This window comes from Elgaria multicarinata, chromosome 1 (genome assembly GCF_023053635.1).
Source record: "Elgaria multicarinata webbii isolate HBS135686 ecotype San Diego chromosome 1, rElgMul1.1.pri, whole genome shotgun sequence".
NCBI lineage: Eukaryota > Metazoa > Chordata > Lepidosauria > Squamata > Anguidae > Elgaria > Elgaria multicarinata.
The window spans coordinates 87,180,779-87,204,726 of NC_086171.1; the positions used below are offsets into that span (position 1 = coordinate 87,180,779).

General features: G+C 42.0%; 1 protein-coding gene across 1 annotated transcript in view; it reads right to left on the reverse strand.

Moving 5' to 3' along the window:
- EPHA5 (EPH receptor A5) overlaps positions 1-23,948 on the reverse strand; it is a 362,633-nt gene that overhangs the window by 300,722 nt on the left and 37,963 nt on the right. Inside the window, exon 2 of the mRNA XM_063131415.1 lies at positions 21,465-21,529. Coding sequence (XP_062987485.1) covers positions 21,465-21,503 — 39 coding nt within the window. The 5' untranslated portion in view covers positions 21,504-21,529. The remainder of the gene's footprint in view (positions 1-21,464; positions 21,530-23,948) is intronic.

The following is a 23,948-nucleotide window of genomic DNA, read 5'->3' on the forward strand; positions in this document are numbered from 1 at the left end:
TTAAATGTTTTACTTGAAACAAAGCTTGTGAACTTTTAAAAATAATTTTTAATTATTTTGTTTTTAACTACCACAAAAATCCCACGTGTCTGTCTGGCATTTATCATCTGAAGTTTACACATTTAGCACCCACTCTGACAATCATTCACCTCAGCAGATATAACTCACAGTGTTTTATTTTATATATTAAAATCCTTCTCCATTTTAAGCCCTTTCTCCACATAGTTTGGAGGAAGGTGGTTTTTATCCCTTGCCTCAAGCTTATCAAGCGGTGGTGCTTGGCTTGAGCAAGGAGTAGCCGTGGCCGGGTCTGGTGTTCGGAGCCTGTGCCGTGGCAGTTCCCATCCAGGATTCCAGCCCCTTTTGACTTGGCTCTTGAAGGCAGGGTCGAACACACAGGGGCCATTTGGGCCATAGCTAGACCTAAGGTTTATCCCTGGATCGTCCAGGGGTCAAACCTGTTCATCTAGGTGACACACAGGGGATCCAGTGCTCAGGCAGGGGCGAACCCTGGATGATCCCAGGAGAAACCTTAGGTCTAGCTGTGGCCTTGGAAGTTGAAAGCGGAGGGAGGGGGCTAGATTGTGAACTGCCCAAATTTGTGTGAACCACCCAGAGAGCTCCGGCTATTGGGCGGTATAGAAATGTAATAAATAAATGAATAAATAAATAAATAAAATGGAAGGTGATGTGGGTTGAGCTGAGGTTCCCTGGCTCAGGTTTAGAGGAAAGTTTCTTAAGCGTATCACCTTAATCTTCTATGGGTGTTAAATGCTTTGGAATTGCCAAGAGAGATTAAAACAAGCAGATAAACCACTACTGAAATGACGTTTAAAAGGCTTCGTAATTTTACCTGGGATCAGAACAAAAGTACGCTGCAACCAGGAAGGAGCTCAGGCAGTGGAGGGACTTTATTGCACAGAATTATATTGCTTGCTCTAATTCTTAGCAGCACTGTCTAAAATGATTTGTGACCCAATAAATAAACTTGCATTTTTGTAGGGATGTGGAATCAGGCCAACGCCTTCCAGTTACTCGTTTATTTGCAGATCATCATCAGCAATTGTAGATACCTTACCAATCACAGCTGCACTCAAAATGCTGCACTACCCGACAGCATTTTGGCAATTATAACACCATAAGCAAATTTGGAGAGTACAAACAAGTGGGAAAATTGAAAGTTGGCTTTGTGGCAGTTCCCCAAGGAACCAAAACTCAACATTGATCAGTTTGATATATTTTCTTTAAAAAAATGCACAATTACAAATAATTGTAATTATGCATTAATTACATTGGATTAATTAAGTGGATTCCTGCATTGAGCAGGGGGTTGGACTCGATGCTATTCTATGATTCTATGATTCTATGAATTCACGTGGAACAAATACTGAGCAGATATTATTAAGTATTATTAAGTATGTGCAAAGGGAAGGAAAGGAAAGGTACCTCTCGTGCAAGCACTGAGTTATTACTGACTCTTGGAGGGACGCCAGCTTTTGCTGACGTTTTCTTGGCAGGCCTTATAGCGGGGTAGTTTGCCGTTACCTTCCCCGGCCATTATTACCTTTCCCCCAGCTAACTGGGTACTCATTTTACCGCCCTCGGGAGGATGGAAGGCTGAGTCGACCCGAGCCAGCTGCCTGAAACCAGCTTCCGCTGGGATCGAACTCAGGCCGTGGGGAGGGTTTCAGCAGCAGAAACTGCTGCTTTACCGCTCTGCGCCACATGAGGCTCTAGTATGTGCAAAACCTGTCTTTTTATTTCCCAGACGTTTTCCACTTTTCCACTCAGCAGTCTCAGAATATCCATGCATATTCTACTGAGTGTCTTGGACATCCTTGCTTTTAGGAACTGCAAGCATAATATGGTGCCAGTGTGGTGTAGTGGTTGGAGTACTGAACAGGGACTCAGGAGTTCTGAGTTCTAGTCCCGTCTTGGCCATGATGCTCCCTGAATTACTTTGGGCCAGTCACTGACTCTTAGCCAAACCTACCTCACAGGATTGTTGTGAGTATAAAATGGAAAGGAGGAGGATCATGTTCACTGCCTTGGGCTCTTTGGAGGAAAGGCGGGATATAAATGTAACAAATAAATAAATAATATACACATTGATTTCTATAAGATGCACAACCCAACTCTTACACTTGCCCAAGAGTTTGCATTTGAAGCCAGATAATATGTTCCCAGGATGGAAAGTCGGTCAGAAATCAGACAAGAGGGAGGGTCAAGATAATTGTTCACACCAGCAAAACAACAGCATCTGTGTTGGAAATCAAATCTGCTAGATTACTGCAGCATCCCTCTGTAAGCACATCCAAGCAAGGATGTGCCAAATCCACCGAGAAGCTTTATTTGCTTCCCTTAAAATGAGTCAAATGTTTAGGACAGCTACTGTCGTACAGTGGCTACAGGCTGGTCAGACATCTAGTTGTGGTGGGGGGATTTGTGACGGCATTTTTGCCACCAAGTGCTCTGAATTCAATAATTTACATCTAAAACCACAGAGCCTCCCATTTGGTTGCATTCTTGGAAAATGACCATTATTTCCCAGAAATTGTTATCCATAACAAGGTATAAGGAACTAGGGGTGCACATCCCAAAATAACCTTTGAGACATTCGAAGTCATACACCAACACAACCAGGAGACCTTTGAAATGGCCTAATCCAGCCCAGTTCTTTATTTTGGTACAAACCACACTCAAGCCTATAAGCCTACACTAATAGTTGCCAATATACATAAAAAAGTGAGGAACCTAAACTGACACAGTCTTACCACTAGGAGACATGTTGCCTTCAGGACACCCTATTGTCGTATCTGGCCTCATGCTTCATTTTTTTACAAATCGCTCTCATGCAGCCCTTAAGTCAATTATTGTCTATATATATATGGGGGGAAATAGAGGTGGGTGAGTTCCAGTTCACATTTGATTGGAATAGAAAGTAACCAGTTCACTTGTCCCCCTGCCTGACATCTGGAAATAGCTCAGATAATTTCCAAGCCCAGACAATGTGCAACTCTACTAATTCAGGTAGAGACACTCTTGGATGAAACTGATTTCCTTGATCCGCTTGAAATGGGGTTCAGGCCTGACACTGGGACAGAAACTGTCTTGATCACTCTGAGGAATGACCTCTTCCAAGAAATAGAAGGGAGAGTACAATCCTGTCTCTGTTTTTGGCATCTTGGAACTCTCAGAGGGTTTCAATATCATTGATCAAGGTATCCTTCTGGATGGGCTGTCTGAGATGGGTATTGGAGGCAGCGCTTGGGGTGGTTCAGTTACTTGGACAGCTAATTCCAGAACGTGGTGCTGAGGAAGCACTGCTTGGCTGCATAGAAATTCTCCTCCATGCTGTTTAATATCACCATGAATCTGGTGGGAGAGGTTATATGGATATCTGATGTGACAGAGGTACTGTTGGTGGGTGTTAAACTTGTTCTGGAAGGGATTGCATTCTGCCAAATGGATCAGGTTGCCCTGTAGGGGTGCTTATTGAGCCAGCATTGTCACTAGAGGCCCAAGTAGCCCCTACAGCTGAGAGCAGCTTTTATCTGTTGATATGCCACCTGTGGCCTTACCTGAATGGAGATAACCTAGGGCTTTGCTAGACCTACCGGGTGTTCCGTCGTTGAGGAGCGGTGAAAGCGGCTTTTCCCGTTCAGCCGTCACGCCTCATCATCCACACCTGCCTTCGATTTGTGGCGGAAGTTTGCGCCGGTTGTGCTGCTGCCGCCGCAAGCACGGTTGCGCAGCCACAACGGCCTGATTGCCGCGGCTTTTTTTTTCGCTCGCCGCACGGTTTGCGCAAGTCCGAAAGACCGCAAACTTGCGCAGCCGTCAGCGATGCCGCCGGCGGCCCCGGCAGCAGCGGAGCCGGCGGCGGCAGTGGCAGTGCCAGCTGAAGTGCTGCTGGTGCTGTTGAGGGTCAACATTGATGCGGTCACTTCCTGATGGGGGTCGTGGCGGGTGTAATATGACCCGAGGTCAATCGTCTGCATGGGCACTCTGTGCCTACATCTCCCATCATGCCTCTGAGGTGTCGCCGCCGATGACCGCCTCTGTGCCCTCTCCCCCATCCCAAGGAGCCAACCCACATCTGGCCATAGCCATGGCAGCAGCCCACAAACAGCTCTGCCCTCTGCCAGCCTGGTACCCACACCAACAGGCAGCGTACAGCACCGCCATTATGCGGCCACGGTGGCTGCCCACCACGAGGAGTCACCAACTTCCCATGAAGGCGGACTGTGGGATGCCCGGCTTTCCGAAAACTGACCCACGCAGAGGTTGCAGTAGAAAAAACAGGCGCACATGCCCCAGCCATCCCCAGCAGCGCACCAGCCACTTTTCCGGTCCTCCGTTCCTGCGCAAACTGTCACTGTGGAAATAATAAAAAAAAAGCCGCTCCGCCGCGCTGCCCCAGCTGGCGGGCTGGGCGCAAATGGTGGACGCAGCTTGACCGAAGCCGCTGGCCACTCCCCTTAGCACGCCTTTTCCTGACCAGTGCGGACCGCAGTGACCTCACATCCTCCCACACGTACTCCGAATTACCGCGGCCCGGCAGGAAAAGGCGCACTAGAACTCACTTTTTTAAAGTCGGGAGAAAGAGGCTTCACCGCAGGATAACGGCGGATCCTCGTGAACGTCATCTGGAAGCCTCGATGCGACTGCGGAAGGTAACGCGCGCTACAGCCTTGTCTAGTAACGCCCCTAGTCATAGTTACCAATGTTCTAGTAACTTCCTATTTAGATGATTGCAATGTGCTCTACATGGTACTGACCCAGAAACTCCAACTGATCCAAAACAGCAGCACAAACCTGCTAATTGGGATGGCTCACTTTGTTATCTGCACTGGCTTCAAGTTGGTTTCTAGGCCCAATTTAAAGTGCTATTTTAACCTTTAAAATCCTCGAAGGCTGGGGCCCCAGATCCCTGAAATATTGCCCTCTATTAAATTTGCCTTGAAATTCTTTTCAGAGGCTCTATTCTGGGTGCCTCCACCAAGTTAAGTGGCTACCAGGAAGATCTCCTGGGTAATGGTACCCCAGTTGTTGAATACCTCCCCAAAGAGGCTTGCCTAGTGCCTTCATTGTGGTCTTTTCATCACTAGGTGAAGTTTTCTTTTTTAAAAAAATAATCTCCAAAGCCTTAAAAAATGCACACACCATTATGCTATTGAGCAATTTATGACCTGTGTACTTTTGATCTGTCTGTTTTTCTTCCTCTTTCTACCTGGAACAAGTCTTCTATTGCTTCAAGTTGTGTTTCTGGAAAGGGAAACGAAAGGAACCTCTCATGCAAGCACTGAGTCATTACTGACTCTTGGAGGGACGCCAGCTTTCGCTGACATTTTCTTGGCAGGCCTTATAGCGGGGTGGTTTGCCGTTGCCTTCCCCAGCCATTATTACCTTTCCCCCAGCTAACTGGGTACTCATTTTACTGACCTCGGGAGGATGGAAGGCTGAGTCGACCCGAGCCGGCTGCCTGAAACCAGCTTCCGCTGGGATCGAACTCAGGCCGTGCGGAGAGTTTCAGCTGCAGAAACTGCTGCTTTACCGCTCTGTGCCACACAAGGCTCTGGGAAGGCTTATATAAATATAGTAAATATCTGAGGACTTCCTCCAAGTGTTTCCTCAGAGGAAGGCTCAGAAGGTGGTAACAAGGGAGAGGGCCTTTTCAGTTGTGGCCTCCCGACTGTAGAATACTCCCCCAACTGAAGTCTGCCTGGCACCAACATTCTCATCTTTTTGGTGCCAGATTCAGACTGCCGTCTACTCCCAGGCATTTGGCGGCATATGATGAGGCATTTATGTCAGCTGTTTCTATGAAATTCAGTATCTTACTGAAGCTGTTTTAACTGTTTAAGTTGTTTTTAAACTTTGTATGTTAAAGATTTTATATTATGTTTTATTATCTTGTATTTATCGTTTGTCAATCTTGTGAACCTCCCAGAGAGCTTCAGCTATTGGACAGTACAGAAATAATAATAATAATAATAATAATAATAATAATAATAATAATAATAATAATAATAATGCATAATTTATATGTGTATTGAAATAATTGGAACAGGGGCCACATGTTTTAGAGTAATTTCTTTTTTAAAAAAACAAGCCTTGAACTGTGGAATCTCATAGGATACTGTCTCTCGGAAATGTGGAAATGTGCATATCACCAGTTCCTTATTCCTTTATATAGATAACTATTTCTAAGAAATTTTCCGTTTTATTTTTATTTTTTTTATTTATTTATTACATTTCTATACCGCCTAATAGCCAAAGCTCTCTGGGCGGTTCACAAAAATTAAAATCATAGTGAAACAATCAACAGGTTAAAAGCACAAATACACAATACAATATAAAAAGCACAACCAGAATAAAAAACACGCAGCAAAATTGATATAAAATTAAAATACAGAGTTAAAACAGTAAAATTTAAATTTATGTTAAAATTAAAATTAAGAGAATAAAAAGGTCTTCAGCTGGTGACGAAAAGAGTACAGTGTAGGTGCCAGACAGACCTCTCTGGGGAGCTCATTCCACAACCGGGGTGCCACAGCGGAGATTTCTAAGCTTGCAGCCAAAATGTATAAAATTGAGTGACCTGGACCTTCAAATTTAGCACTTTTTTCATTTAGGAATATCTGATTGCCATAATTTCCTTCAAATGCCTTCACCTTAGTCTATTAAGGAGACCTGTGATGAACTTTAAAATGAAACACACGTTCAAAGAAAAAGGAAGAAAAAAGCAGTCTCCTTATTAGATTTTTCTGATTTTTCAATGTCAGCCTGAACGCAAATCAAGAGACATCACTTAAATGGTTTTAATTTTACTAAAAGAGTAACTTTAAAACTTAATTTCCATAGGAGTATTTTCTTACTGCCTCATGTGGGGCAGAGTGGTAAGGGGCAGTTACTGCAGCCAAAACACTCCCCACTGCCTGAGTTCGATCCCAGCGGAAGCTGGTTCTCAGGCAGCCGGCTCCGGTCGACTCAGCCTTCCATCCTTCCGAGGTCGGTGAAATGAGTACCCAGCTAGCTGGCGGAAAGGTAACTGCGACTGGGGAAGGCAATGGCAAACCACCCCGCTACAAAGTCTGCCAAGAAAACGTCAGCGAAAGCAGGCATCCCTCTAAGAGTCAGCAATGACTCAAGTGCTTGCACGAGAGGTTCCTTTTCCTTTCCTTATTTTCTTTGGCCAACTAACAATTCTTCATAATTCCAGAGCAATCCTTCTGACAGTCAGTTTTGTGACAAAGCAGAGCAAAAAGCAACAGTGAGCAGAGCCCTGCAGCAGATATTAAATCTTTCATATGCACAGTGGATCCTTTGAGACATTTACAGTAAATCTGGGCAGCATCTCAACATGTGATCTTGCAGTATTACTGTGGCTATAACATCAGCGATGGAAGCAGTCTAAAGTGGGCTTCCAAATACTTAACATGACTACACTAATACAAACAGGGTGTGGTAATGAAGCAGCTTTGGAACTCTGGCGGCCCCTTCTCTTTGGAACTCCCTGCCCCTGGAAGTCAGTCAGACACCAAATAAATAAATAAAAATAAACTGTGTTGCTTCTGGTGCCTCCTGAAAACAGCTCTTTTCCGGGAAGCATTCTTTAACTGACCAGCCACTGTTTTTATTGGCATTCTGGTTTTAAAAAGAAGTTTAATATGATCTTTCTATCTTTTTTATCTTTTTATTGTTCTACATCTTATATTGACTGCTCTGAAATCTGCTTTAGATATTGAATGGTATACAAATGTTGTAAATCAATAAACAAGGCACTTGCCCTGGGCGCACTTTGGTAGGAGAGTAAACTGGGCACTCAAAGATTATATAATATCGAATACTAAGATATTTAAGTACGATAAAGTAATTGAGAAAATGCAGAAGGAATTATCAGAAACTTGGGAAATAAACGAAAAGGGGGGAACAAGAACTGCAGTGGTCTGGGATACCATGAAGGCTGTGTTTAGGGGGAATTGTATTAAGGAAACGTGTAATCTAAAAAGACAACAGGAGGCAAGGCAGGTTACTTTAGAGAAAGAGATAATAAATTTGGAAAAAGAATATTGGCAAACTAAGAATAAATATAAATTAATAGAATTACAGGCAAAAAAAAGGGAATTAGAAAATATTAATTTAGAAGAGGTTCAGAGGAATTTAATTTATATGAAAAGGGAATACTTTCAAAATAGTAACAGGAACTCGAAGATGCTTGCCAAGCACACACAAAAGGAAAAGGCTAAAAATGGGATAGGGTCAGTAAAAAATAAGCAGGGCAATTATTGTCACACGATGAAGGATAAAATAAAAAAATTTCAGGATTTTTTTGAAGATTTATATAAGGAAAGAGATACCCAAACGAAGAGGATGGAAGAGTATGTGGGTAAACTTTTGAAGAAAGGATTAGAAAAAGAGCATAAAGAAATAATGGACAATAATATACTGCAAAGTGAAATAGAGGAGGTCATAGACCAGCTTAAAGCAGGGAAATCACTGGGGGTAGATGGTCTAGGACCAGAGTTTTATAAAAAAAATTAAAACATTAATAGTGCCAAAGTTGTTGAAATTATATAATGCAATAATGGAAGGGGAGGAGATTCCAGAGTCATGGGAGCACTCCATAATAATTTTAATTCCGAAACCGGATAAGGACTTGACTCTCCCTGATTCATATAGACCAATTTCGTTAATAAATCAAGATGCTAAAAAATTTTCAACTATTTTGGCTAAAAGGTTAAATAAATTTATAGCTAATTATGTAGGGGAAGACCAATGTGGTTTCATAGCAGGTAGACAGATGCACACATTAATAGATAGAGTTCTGAATGTAATACAGGGGATAAAAAAGTCAAAGAATAAGGCGGGTATTTTAGCGTTAGATATTTTTAAGGCTTTTGATTGTGTGAGCTGGCAAACTTTAAAGTTGATTTTAAATAAAATGGGATTTGGTATTAAATTTAGAGTAATAATAGAGCAGTTATATTCTAAAAACACAGCCGTAGTGGTAGTAAACGACGGAATAACGGATACTAGCTAGAGGGACGAGACAAGGATGCCCACTCTCGCCAGTCCTGTTTGTATTGGTGATGGAATTGTTGGCAAACGCAATAAGAGAAGATGGGGAGATAGAGGGGATAGGTAGTAGTAATAAAATAAAGTTGAATATGTTTGCAGATGATACATTGATGACTATTAGGGATCCTATAGGTAAAATGGAAAGAATTAAACAGCAGTTGAAAGAATTTGAAGAAGTTACGGGGTTAAGAATAAATTGGGCAAAATCGGAATTGATGTTATTTAATTATACCAAAAAGAAAGAAAAGGAATGGGAAGGGAAGGCTTCAGTTTTGAAAAGTAAAGAAAGAATTAAATATTTGGGTATTAAGATTACTAAAAATTTTGAAGATTTGGAAAGTGAGAATTTAAGTGGATTGAAAAAAGAGATAGAAGAAAAGTTAAAGAAGTATAAGAAATTGAATCTTTCTTGGTTTGGAAGAATAGCTTTAATAAAGATGAAAATTTTACCTAGGATCAATTTTTTCTTTAGGATGTTACCAATAAGAATTTCAGATTTAGAGTTAAAAAGTTGGCAGAATCTTATAAATAACTACTGAAATGCTGAGAAGAAATCAAGGATCAATAAAAGTAAATGGTATTTAAGCCAAAAGAAGGGTGGACTGGGTCTCCCAAACCTTGAGTACTATTATATAGCAAACAGGTTAAGACATATTGTTGAAGCAATTGTAGGGGTAGGGGACTTGGAATGGATGGAGGAAAATACATTAGGGAATACTGAGTTAAAATTGCAGAATGTATTTTTTAAGGAGAAAGGGAAGGGTAAATGGCTTAATGATTTAGATAATCACTTTTTGAAGTTCCATTGGGAACTTTGGAATAAATATAAAAAGGAACTGCTTTCAAGTAATTCCTCCTTAACACCGGTGATAATGCTAAAGAAATTTCCTGAAAACTTAAAGAATAGATTAAGCAAAGTTTTAAAAGAAAAAAACAAATTGAAATTAAGAGAATGGTTAAGGGGGATGAATACAAGAGTGAGGTTGGAAGAAGTTTTAAAAGATTTGAAATTAACGTGGTTAAACTACGGGCAATTGGAACAATGGACGAAAAATTGGGTAAGAGAAAATGGAGAGTGTGGAGAGAGGACGAAATTGGAGGAATTAATTGAAAAAAAAGAAATTGATAAGGGACAAAATATAGGGACAAAAGGGTTAATGAGTCAACAATATAATATATTAGTTGAGAAAGGAGTGTTGGATAGTGTCAGGAAAGTGGTTTGGGAGACTGATTTGAAGATACAAATAGGACAGCAGAGATGGGAAGGACTATGGAGACAGAGAGTGTTGAGAAATATGTCAGTAAGAATAAAGGAGAATTACTATAAACTTGTATGGAGGTGGTATTTAACTCCGGTTAGATTAAATAAGATTAATAATCAGCTTTCAGCAGATTGTTGGAGGGGTTGTGGTGAAAAAGGAACGTATTTACATATGTGGTGGGATTGTAAACATATGCAAAAGTTGTGGAAGATGGTGTTCTTTGAGATTGAGCAGATTGTGGGATTTAAAGTAGAGGTTACACCAAGGATTGCATTACTCTCACCGCAAGAAGAACTTAAATGTAATAAAGAAACGAAAGAACTGATAACGAACTTGCTGACAGCTGCGAGGCTGATTGTAGCTAGGAACTGGAAGACTCAAGGAGACTATTGTATTGAAGAATGGTATAAAGAAGTGTGGGACATTGCTATAAATGATAAATTGACATGTAATATTAAAATGAAAAGAGGTATAGTAAAAACGAATGATTTTGGGGGATCTGGAAAAAGTTCCTAGAGTTTGTGTTCTCTAAAGGAAGTGGGAAACCACCAACAGATGAAACTATGAGTTTTTGGAAACAGGAATGAGATCCCGAGGTGGGGGGAGCACTGTTATGTTTAGTACAAATATGTTTAATAGGTTAAATTTGAATATTCGATATTAAGGCAATTTTAATTTAAATAAAATAGAAAAAAAAGATTATATAATATCGCTATTTAGATAAATATTATGTAATTATCTTTTCAACATTAATAACCGAGCATAGCTTTCATGACGGTAAAAACACAGATTTGTGTAGCTATACCCCAGAAAACCCCAGAAAATTCCCCAGGAAAGCTGGCCAGCCCTGTGGCAACAGACATATAGAGGTTTTGGTGTGACTATTAGATAGTGACTGTGATTTCTAGCACAAGCAGGCCTACGAAGTTCACAAAGCCATTTTTCAACTGTTTTCATCTAAAGAATGAGCGCATATTCACATACACTCTCACACCAGTGCTTTCAGAATCAGATTTCTAAAGTGAAATTGACTAGACACAAGCTGTCTGCAGACCAATATAGTCAATTTCACTAGATAATTGCCTTGTAGGGAACCAGGGGAAGCACTTGTTATGAATTTGCTGGATTTTCCCTAACAGCCTTTTACCACAACCATACTTTGCCACACCCAGCAATGCTTTTCCCTTCATATTTCTTCGGCTATCAACCTACAGTGCTAAATCAGAGCACTGTAATAGTGAGTGTGCGACAGAAACAGTTCGTACAACTCCTCAGTCATGCTGCTTAGCCTAAACTTTAGTTACTTTTACACTTCAAAAAGGGACGTGACAGCAGCAAAGCAAAACAAAGCAAAACAAAGTCACACAGGGGAAGCAGACACCTGCTTAGTAGGTTTAGCTGGAATTCCTCACTAGCCCACAGTTTTCTCCTTCCTGGTCAAGGACAACCCCTTGCTTTGTTTCTTTGCTGGTAGTTGTGGGAGGTAATTAGTCTGTTCTTTATCTTCTGCAATGAAAAAAGAATTATGCATGATTCTAGCCATGTTGGTGTATGTTTATTTTCCTGTTGGAGCTGAGAGAGAGAAACCCAGCATAATTGTACTGTAAGCCACAACACACAGCCAATACTCAATGGAGAAAGGAGAAGGTTTTCTGAAGAATACGCTATAGGAAATTCAGAGAAATCACTGGAGGAAAGAAGCAACTGGATACACAGACATCAGGCAGGTGTGCTGTGTTCTTGTTTTGTTGGGGGGCGGGGGGCGGGGAGAAATAAAAACAGGACCAGAGGAAGGACTGAGGGGAAATCAAGGCCTCACAAGGGGTTAGGAAGACATCAAGCTTTCAAAACAAGGTGTGATCACTGCTATTTAAAAATATATATGCATTGCCATATGGACAGAACAGAGCAAAGCCAAAGTCTGCATAGCCTTTGTGAGGCACATTATGACCCAGAGCAATTCTGCAGGATTTAACCCTGTTTTTTCAAGTTATATTAAGCGCACAGGTTGGTCTTGCATGCTAATTTTTCTACCCAGATTTTCATCAGATGGGGTAAAGGGTTAAAAAAACCTGCCCCCTCACTACAGCCCCAGTTCTAATCCCCTCACACTCGCTATTTAAAGTAGAAAAAGTAGAAGCTATAAGCATGCAAGATCAAACAATGGATTAATATTACATGAAACACCATGTACGTATCCTGAAAAGAGCTCAGGATCCGATACTCACTTTATCCACTTGCTTTGGGTTACACAAATTAATAGAAAAAGTTACTTATTCCTTCTCGGATTAAAAATGATACGAATCTACTGACTCTATTTCTTTAAGTTGTTAGCTGAGGAGACAGAAAACGAGGAGAGTTTTCAAGTACTTTTTCAATTCCAAATACCTAGAGCACATCATATTTTACTTCTTGGAAACCTGTACCAAGAACTGCCTGCCATACTTACATCTCTCTCATCACAAGATGATTATCTCTTAAGTGCCTAAGAATATAGATGCTGTATAAAACAATATTATACATATTGTGCCCATGAATCTACTTTTTTTTTTTAAAAAAAAAAAACTATCCTATCAAAATCTATCATCTAAGAAATGGCTTCAGGTAAATGACTTCATCTGGGGTTTCCAAACTGTGTCCTTGGAAATCTAGAGCTCCCCCCAAACTTATCAGGGTTCTTCAACAAGAACACTAGTATTGAGCAACAAGCTTCTTAGAAATACATCTTGCCTACATCAACCGATGTGCAGCTGCAGAGGCATAGGTGTGTTCTGGGTGCAGTCTTAGTACCAGTGGGGACCGCCTGCTCCCACATCAACCTGATCATCCCTTAGAGATTGAAAGCCCTTCTCCACTCTCAGTCCCCACCACTGCTAGCAGAAGTTAGGAGGATGGCGAACAAGAAGGTATTTTCCATGGTGGTACTGTGGAAAACCTTCCCCAAGAAAACCTTCCTGGGACGTGAAAAGTTTTAGGTGCCAGGCTAAGCCCATTTCATTTCCCCAAACTTTTCGTGTATAATCCGTTGCTGCTATTAGGTGAGTTGTGTTTTATTCATGAATTGTTAATCACTGCTTTGGCACTACCCAGAGTCAAAAGGCCCTATCTGACTGCAACCTCTTCAACTTTTAGCCTCTCTTTAATTCATTCAACATATAAACACATCAAAGAATCAAGCACCCAAAGGCTTTGCCATTCCAAATTCCCCAATTGTGTAAATACATCCGGCATGTCAACCTTAATCACTGTAATTGTATCTAGATTTCTAACATGGCTACGCCCGAAAGCTACACATTATTTCCCAGAAACTGCATACTGCAAATATGGAAGAGCCATCCAATTTTGAGAATGCTGACTCCAAAGAAGCAATAGGAGAACCCATGGCAGCTAGGTTCAGCTGCCTAGGTTAGGAAGCAAGGAGTAGCACTTGCTTTGCCTATGGCGGTAAGCCGATCCCCCCATAACCACCCCCACAAACATACCCTTCTTATAGAACCAGACACGTAATACAAAGATATAAGTGCTTTTGAACAGTGACGTGGGGCAGAATTTTTTTCCCCACTGCTTTATTTTTTCATGGAAAATTTCCCATTTCATGAGTTCATTAGCAACAATGAATGGATGCTAAATGCAAATATAATATTAGGCAAACTTGGCAATTTCAAAGTGTGTATATCCATTGAAATACATAGATTTTTAAACTCAGAGTGACAGCCAAACTGAAGCTGCCTCAATGATCTCAATGGAAGAGGGCAGAACTCTGTTGAAAGAGATGAGTCATTATCAGGAAATCATGCACAATTCTTTGGGTTGCTACAATTACTTAGTGGAGCCTACCTCAACCTAGTGCCCTCTATGCTGATTGAATGACGTTGGGAGCTGTAGTCCCACAGGGTTTTTTTTTAGTGTGCAGTTGGACACAAAATGTGCAGTTGGGGGGAAAAGTGTGCAGTTGGAAATCTGATAATGTGCAGTTAAAAAAAGGTGAAAAAATAAGACATGTGTTTTGTGTATGTGTTTATTAAGAACTTAACAACAGACAAAGTCTGTTGTTAAGTCTGTAACACAAGTTATATAAGGATGCAGGTGAAAGAGCCCTTGATGGTGTGACTGATGTTGTTGGGTCCTCTGACAGTGTTGCCTGAATAGATGTGGGGGCAGAGTTGGCACTTGGGTCTATTGCATGGACTAGTCCTTCTGTCTGTGTCTCTGTCCTGTGTATTATTGCTGGATAGCATCTGCTTCAGTTTGGGACTGGTCTGGCTCCCAAGGCTTGTGTGTGAGAAGTGTCTGTGCTGGGTTGGAGTTCACTGACGATCCATCACAGTGGTTTCAACTGGGGCCTGAAGTTGACAACAAGTGGTGTATTTCTCTTGGTCTGTTGTCGTTCCTGGGTATCCGTATGGCCCTGTCAATCTGTCTTTAAATTTAAGGTTCTACTAGCGTGGAGGATAATCTGTCCAGTCATGAAAGAGAAATAATGTGTTTGGCTTGGGGGGGGGGCGCGTCTGACAGGGCATTAGTGCAGTTGGAAAATTTGCTTTAAAACCCCCCTGTAGTCCACCATATCTGGAGGGCAGCAGGCTGGGGTGGCTGAATTAGTATGTGTGTCAACAGTTTTTAGTACCTTTGTATCTTTCTTATATTTAATCAATAAGGGATGTACTTGACTTTGTATTCAATTTTTTAACAAATATTTCAGGTAACATACTTGTAGTGCATTGAGATAGAATTTTAAAACATGGTACTTTTTTAGCTTTGTTTTTTATTTTACTTCCATTTAGTAAGCATGTTGAATTAGATTTACTCTCTAGTGATTTTCCGATGCATCACAAAGCTTTTTAGAAAATATTATGCAAATGACTGTGGCGTTACACCCCACAAGTCAGTTCCCAAAGGTATGTCTGCAGTTTGCAAGTCTGTGGTTTTTAGAATGTTGGCCTGAGTGGGCGGAGTTAGGATGTCTTGGGAGGGGGAGGAGTGCTATATAAGGGAAGGATGGAGGGGATTGAGAGTTCTTGTCCTTTTCAGGAAAGCTTTTCAGGGAGACTTGTTAGGTACTCTTAGAGTCTGTAGTGCTCTCTGTATTTATGGTACTTAAGTTCTGGGAAATTTGAGAGTCAGTGTAGTGAGTGGTGTCTTTAGTGTGGTGTGCACGTAGTAGAAGTATATTATTCAATACTGATAATAAAGAAAGTTCAAGAGTGATTGTGTGAGAGAAAGGAAAGCGAGAATGTGAGAGTGACCAGATTGTATGAAAGGTTTCAAAAAGGTTTTTAAATGTTGTTATTTGAAACAAAGCTTATGAACTTTTAAAAATAAATTTTGATTGTTTATTTTAAAACTACCACAAAAATCCCACGTGTCTGTTTGGCATTTATCATCTTAAGTTTACACATATAACACCCACTCTGACAATCATTCACCTAAGCAGATATAACTCACAGCGCATTAGTATATATATTAAATCCTTCTCCAATTTAAACCCCTTTCTCCACATAGTTTGGAGGAAGGTGGGCTTTATCCCTTGCCTCAGACGTACCAAGTGGTGGTGCTTGGCTTGAGCAGGGAGTAGCCTCGGCCGGGTCTGGTGTTCAGAGCCTGTGTCGCCCCATAAGAAGTGGTGGCAGACGTGAGGTCTGGTGTTCAGAGCCTGTGTCGTGGCAATGACCCTTCACAAATTAGCCGAATTTGCATCACAAGCCTTTTTAGAAAATATTCAGAAAAATTTTGAATTCAGTTTTCCCCCCGGAAAACTGACATCACTGCTCTCAAACTATATGTGCATTTGTTCTGAAACATGGCATCCACGTTGCTGATTCCATATTGGAATCCATGAATCAGAACCTGTAATTTTTAATGTGTTTTAATATCACTCTTATCAGTTTTATTTCCATTCTTACACTGTTTGTTGCCATTTTCCTCATCTAACATTATCTCAAAGGTCTAGATAATCCAGCCTTTGGAATCCATGACTTTACATGACACAACTAGACTACCTCAGTGTTATTGGAGGAAAATGAGGAAGGGGACATGTATGTCACCTTGAGCTCCTTGGAGGAAGGACACAATAAAAATATAAACGAATGAACAAACATTAGTATTTATTTATTATTATTTATTAATTACATTTCTATACCACCCAATAGCTGGAGCTCTCTGGGCAGTTCACAAAAATTAAAAACATTCAAAGTATAAAACAGTATAAAACCATACTATAAAATACAAAATATGTATTTACAATATATGTATAAAACGAAAGTTTCGTTCATAGCAGCACTAATGCAGCTCTAACACAATTATCATATCACAGGACGCTACTGATTATATAGCTCAATTATGTGTGTCTGTTTTGGACTGTAACACTTCAGATCATCAGAGAGAAAACCAAATGTATGAATATTCCACCACATCAAAAGAAAAAAAAATCCTCCCAGCACATTGAGAGCTAGCAAGCCAAGAGGATTCTAGACTAACCTTCTCTCCCTGTACTTTCCATGTAGATGGAGGCTGCCATTTTGTTTTGCTTTTCCATCACCCCTCCCCTGCAAGTCTTCAATGGTAGTGTCCATAACGGAAATATTTTGGAATTAGCATTAACAGCTCGCCGTCTATACACACATCCACTTTTGGAAGCAGCAATATCTCCTACTTCAAATGAAGCGTGTGTATTTCCAGAAAGTCAACCGTTTTAGGATTTTAGCGTAAACCCTAACAACAATGCAGTCGCGGCAAAACATGAATGTAGTGAAGGAAACGATTTCAATGTTGAAGCTTCATGACTAGTAGTAGACATCAGACAGGCTATCTACCAAGGCTAAAGGAGCACATGAACATGAATCTTAAGATGGGGGAGGACAGATTTCAGACTCGCTAGATCTACTGTTTTTTTGCTAAGAGCTTGAGGTCTACCAGGTGGAAAACAGTGACTTGGGAGGGAGAGAGGGAGGACATATCCCTCAAATCAAGGAACAGAGTGCCTCTGTGCACATGTTCATGCCAGGAATTTGTTTTAATACCAAAATTGAGCTTGCAGTCCTTTCACACACAAATCCATTCGAGCTTCTGGTTTTCTGCTCTTGCCATTTCAGCAGCCTAATTTAGGGAGGAAACAGAGACCTTTTGTTGTTATTGTCAGTGTTAAATCAGGGATTCAAAAGCCCCTGCAGATCTACTGCAAGTCACCCATAGATCTACTGCTAGATCCCAATGTCTCCTCTGTGCACTGAGGCATCCTTCAAAGGATGACATGACAGCAGGAAGCTTAGACTCTGAAGGCTTCCTTTATCCTTTTAATTATAGCTTCCCCTTTTCAAAGGCATATCTGGAGCTGAGAGGTAAATATTTACATAAAGCAGATCTTTAAAAACACAGCTATTATACAACCAGATAAAACAAAATATTATTTATTAGAGAAAGATTTCTCATCCCAGACAACTTTGTGAACAGATTAGGGCACAAACCCCAGAGAAATGGGCTTATAAAACGCAAATAAGGTTTTAGAAGAACCCATAAAAACGAATGGTCGGGGGGGGGGGGGGGTAGGGGTTCTGGTAATTCAAACGACAATTTGGATTGTTCAATTCATGGTTCAAGGCCAGGTTTCCCCAACCTGGTGTCCTCCAGATATGCTGGACTACAAATCCCATTATCCACAGCCAGCATAACCCTCAGATCTGCATAGCAATTCTGGGAGTCAAAGTATGCCCCACCCCAAAAGAGCAACAGTGAAGCAAATTGGTCTCTTTCCCCATCTCCTCCATCATTAGGGGAAAAATAACATCAGCAGCACGGTCATGGGAACGGAGGATACTAACACACTCAGCAGCAGTGCAAGGTTCCACCTACATAGGACATGGCTACAGTTCTTTGTTCCATGTTTCTGGAAAGTTTCCTCAGTTGTTTCTCTCCCTCAAGCCAGCTCATTGGATCTAGATTTTTATAAGAACAATTTCTTAGCTAACCAACTGGGTATGCATAGAAAGTGCAAAACCCTTTGCTTAAAGGCCAAGCACGGGGTACTTATTTACATTACATGCGTCTCTTGTCCTTTTTCAAGGGAGCTTGGAGCATATATTCCACCTCCACCATCACCACCACCACTGCCACAAATGCTATTTTAGCCTCAAAACAACCTTGTGCCAAGAGGTAGGGACTGGTCCACGATTATCCAGTGAGCTTCATGCCTGAGCAAGGAACTGAACCCAAACTCCCCCCCCCCCCGTTGAAGCCTGATGCCACAGGCGTCAAGCTGTAGGTTACCTGCAGAAGTGTGCAATGAAGCCTCGACAACTTGACTTTCTTTAAAAAATGAAAATCAGTCCCAGGAGCTGACCTGGCCTACTATCAGGCAGTGAGGCCATCGCCTCAGGTGGCAGATACCACGGGCAGGAGCAGCCTCCTGGCTGTTCCTCGTGAATTTGCCCACTGTTCCATTCTGTTTGAAGGCAGGGCTGTGCATGTCACACCATCTCTCTTGGGGCCCTAAACTAGCCTGCAGCCTCTGGTGTGATGGAGGACACGATCCCATCACCAGTGATGAAGAGGCAACTGCCAGGTCCCACTGGCTTTTGTAGGTGATACAGGGTGGGGATGCCAACTTTTCCTTCACTACAGGCAGCAAAATGTCTTGGGGCAGCCCTGCTCATGAGGCTACAATTCTGAGTGGAGGAGCGAGAGGGAAAAACAGGGTGCTTAAAAGACGCACACGCGCGCACACACACAATCCACGTTTTTCTCCTACATGGATCCAGATATTTGAAACTCAACAGGAAGGAAAGGAGCTTTCAAAACATGACTCTCTCCCATCCCAAGGGAGCTGAATCAAATTCCACCAAGTCAGTAAAAATGTTCTCTTTAAACCCCATGGGAATTGATTAAGGTCCCTAATGCCGTTTCGGGGATTCTCATCATTCCATATTTTATTTGAGCCTGACGGCACCTTCCAATTCCATTACAGCATGGAGCAAATACAGGGCTGGCCCAGCCTAGTGCAGCCATTGTCCTGAAACATGACACACTTTAGATGCAATCAGAATAAAAACAACCAGAGCAACACAGCTACAGTTAGAACATCTATAAATTTTCAGAATATTAACTTAGGCCTTAGGAACATTTAGGAGGAAAGCCGTAGCAAAGATAAGTTTAGGCAGGCTGCATTTTAACATTAATTGCCAAAGTCAAGCTGGCACAGCATAGCAAATTAGCTGGAGGAAACCCACCCTCCTAAACTTAAAAGATATGTAAGGAGGGTGTGACAGATTGAGGAAGTAACAAGTTATCAGGCTCAGAGAAAGATGTTTATTATTAGCAGTAGTAAGATATTTGTATCTCATCCTTCCTCTTAAGACCTCAAGATAGCAGATGTAGGATTAACCTATTCTAACAGGGGAAGCAAACCAGTGGTCCTTCAGTTGGGGACTACAACTCCTGCCATCCCTGACCACCGGCCATTCTGGCTTGGACTGATAGAAGTTGGAATCCAACATCATCCAGAGGGTCACAGGTTGCCCACATCTGCATTAAAACCTGGTTTTCCACTGTATGCAATATCGTTAGGCGATATAACAGGCATATTATGGACAACAAGGCAACCCTGGGTTGTTTAGCTCTGGCTGGCTGCAGTAGGAGGTATTGAGCAGTGAGAACCAGCACACTCACTGGTGCCCACTTCATTCACACCAACCAGCAAACCATGGGTTATTGTGATGTGCAAACTGGAAGGAAAGGGAAAGGAACCTCTCATGCAAGCATTGAGTCATTACTGACTCTTGGAGGGACGCCAGCTTTCGCTGACATTTTCTTGGCAGGCCTTATAGTGGGGTGGTTTGCCGTTGCCTTCCCCGGCCATTATTACCTTTCCCCCAGCTCACTGGGTACTCATTTTACCGACCTCAGGAGGATGGAAGGCTGAGTCGACCCGAGCCGGCTGCCTGAAACCAGCTTCCGCTGGGATTGAACTCAGGCCGTGGGGAGAGTTTCAACTGCAGAAAATCCAGAACACCAATATTATCATTTTGGGAACTAGCTGACTGTATGAGCTCCGCTATGTTATGGGGCAGGGGAGGTGGGGGTAGAAACCCGTAAAATATTTTTTTATATAAAATCTCAATATATTAAAAAGAGATACACATACAGATCATACTAATTTTAAAAAATTGTACACACCCACATAATAATTCCCTCTATTTCCAATTCAAGTGTTCTCATGCTTACAAAGGGGTAGCCAAAACAGCCCCACCCATGCAAAGATAGAAGAACCAGTAGACACAGAACAACCCTGAGGTTTGCAGGTGTCAAAAAGATATTCTGAAAAATACCTATGGAGACGGCAGGGGGGACAGTTCCATAAAGGACTCAGTAACATTGATAGACCTAATGAAGAAAAAAAATCCTGACAACAAGATGGGTGCGGAGAATAGAAAGGAATGGCTGGGAAGGGTATGGGAGTAAGAGTTATGCAAAATCGCTTATGCAAATGTGACTTCCATTGGACTCTTTTCTTGTGCATAGTTCAGAACCTAGTTTCCGCTACCACAACATCATTTGAGCTAACAGAAGGACATAGCTAGATGCTGCCCAGATACATAAAAAGGATAGAATGAATAATCTCACTGTACAGTTCTGGTTCACCCTTAGAGCCTAATTTAGATGAACAGAAGTTAGAGAAATCCAAGATTGCAATGTAGCTGGGAGTGTCTCCATGGGGAGGGGGGGACTCAAAATGACCCAACGGGGACTAAGTTTGCTTAGTGAGCATTGACCGACCGCGGGGAGGTGGGGTGGGGAGAGAAAAAACAGAATGGAATGGAGTGGCTGGAATCCTGCACAGAAGTACTCCACATTGTAACATTTGTCTTCTGCTGGCTGACAATTCCTTTTGTTAGACTAATGGTATGCTAATGGTCGGAGATGTCCTCCTCCCTCAGAAATGGAGAGCAAGTGTATAACGGCTGGTCTCCCCGTAACAACTTGGAGGAATCAATGCCTGAGTAAGCTCAGGAGTGAAATTATTTTTGGTTCCTACTGGTGACAAATTACTCTGAAGGATTCCAAGTTCCGTACCTTGCATGAAAAATGGGGAGTACAGCACATCAAGTGTCACCACAAGAGACTTACCCCATTCTTTGGATAGGCAATCCATCCGAGATCCCCCATTACTGATCGTGAGTCCAATAAATTCACTGGAAGAAATAAAAGGAAGAATATTTTACTGAATGTGAAGGGGGTGGGAATGATAGCTGTCACAGGCCAAAAAAAAATGACCGTAATGTCACCTTCTGTCCTCCTGCAATAAGCCCAGCCTGACTGGGCCTCTGACACACAGAAACCTCTAGGCTGCTGCCATGGTTGCTGTCTCCCAAGGCCAGACTTTGACTTACTTATTTATTATTATTGAACTATGTGCATATGTAGCACTTAAACAGTATAATCAATGTGCATAGACTGGGACAGGGAGCAGAATGGCCAATAGTGGTGTGCACAGAAATAAAAATCAGTTTGGAACCTGGCTCGGTACTTTAGACAGAAGGCCACTTGGCTTCAGACCAATTTGGACAGACAGACTTAATTTGAGATCCAAGGGAGAGTCTCACTTCAGACGGGGCCTAAAGGAATGCTGAATTTCATAATTAATCAGCTTGTAGGAAACTCACGTGGAAACAGACAATCAGCAAAGAGCACATAACATGGTGATGCATGACTTCATGACACATTGCGTGATTACAAACTACAACTTCCAAGACGCAGTTTGAGTCTAGGCATGCACAAAAGCTCAGATGTACTCTCTTCTGAGATTGCATGGATGGATTCGCCAGTTTCCAAGGAAATGACTCATTCAACACTAGGCCTACGTAGTTTTTCTCACTCTGTGCCATGCTCTTCTCGTTCTCCTGTGATTTGTTGCCAGTCTCTTCTGACCTGTGTAATGACGCCTTCCCAGTAGTAGATTTCCTTTCGTCTCTGCTATAAATAGGAGTGCCGACTGATCCTAGAGGGTAACCCTCAGTAAATCAATGGTTCGGGGCAAGGGTGGGCAACTTGTGGTCCTCTAGATGTTTTGGCCTACAACTCCCATCAGCATAGCAGCACAGTCAATGGTTAGAGATGATGGAAGTTGCAGGACCAAACACTAAAGGGGGGGCACAGGCTGCCCACCCCTGCCCCCAAACCATCGATTTATTGGTTTTGAAAGCTAGGGCAACAAACCAGCTCCGGAAAGTGCCATGATTTCAGTCCCCCTGGGGCTGACAGCACTGAAAAATATTACTTCCAAGAAGAATCTGCTTGGAAAGGAATTTCAGGTTCAGTCTGCTGCATTGTACAACCCCTCTGAGAGCCGGAGATTTAAGAGAACGCTTCAGAAAGAATAAGGGGGCCCATCGTGCATTTTAAGATTCCAGGCACTTCCTAGGCGGTTGTGGAGCAGCAGCCCTTAGCAGATTGTGCCTTCTGCTCCAGACAGAATTGCAGCCTTGCCTGTGCTTAAATCCACAGCATTTTGCCCTGCCAAGCTATACAGCCAATTAACAGACAGTTTTACATTAAAGAGCAATAAACTATTCCCAAGCTTACAACATTTTTCTTGCATTACCTAAAATCCGTCGTCCAAATAGAGAGTGTAATTAAAAAATAAATCTACACACACTTAAACAAGCGGAGGAAAATTATAGCAGCTTCCTTTCTTTGCTTATGGTTAAATCTAAGCTTTCTTTTATTTTGAGAAAAATGTCTATGCTAAACTAACACAAAGCGTGCAGCTATCAGAGGGCTCTTTTTGGGGGGGGTGGATTACTTAGATGGCATCACAATCCTTTCTGCTGCATCTAGGGATGTTATTCATTTTCCATAAACCAACCTTTTCAGATTAATTCTTTCAGATGCTCTTCAAGGCTACTACAGCCTTCATCTTTACTTTCCTAATAGCACTGCTATTCATATGTTAAGCATACAAAAACACTAAAAGCCAAATCAGATCCAGTCATTACAAGCAATGTTCAATGCCCAATACGGGCCCTTCGGTTCAAAACAATGAGCCTAGGTATAATCAGAAACCAAGATCATTCCTCTCAGGGAGGCTTCCCAGTAAGAGACAACCTGCAGGGAAGTCACTATACCCCGCAACTCAGAGACATTGAGTAGATCAGTTGTCGGTTTCGCAACTCAAAAAAGTACAGTAAAGGGCGTCATGACAACAATGGCCCAAGCTCTGTAAGTCTATCCGTTTTAACCTTCTGAACCAGGGCAGCTCTAAACTATTGCTATAGCAAGAACACAAGTGTTTCCCAGGAAATGCATAAAGTGCCAACATCAAGCAAATGTGTGTGTGTGTGTCAGGATTTCAAGCCCTCCCACTAAAATGTGAGTAGACAGATTTGCTGCACAATCCACAAAGCCTTTACTCGGGGGCTTTTTTAAAAGAAACTCTTCACATCTGTAGTGACTAAGAGCTATTCTCTAAGCCCAATTAGTCAAACAAAGCAAGGAAATTGCCTATCATCTAAATCAGGGGTCAACCCCCCGGGCTGTGCAGGTGAGCTGCTTTCACCCCCACCCCACCCCCACTTCCCCACCCCACCCCAGCGTACCTGGGTGCGGGGCACC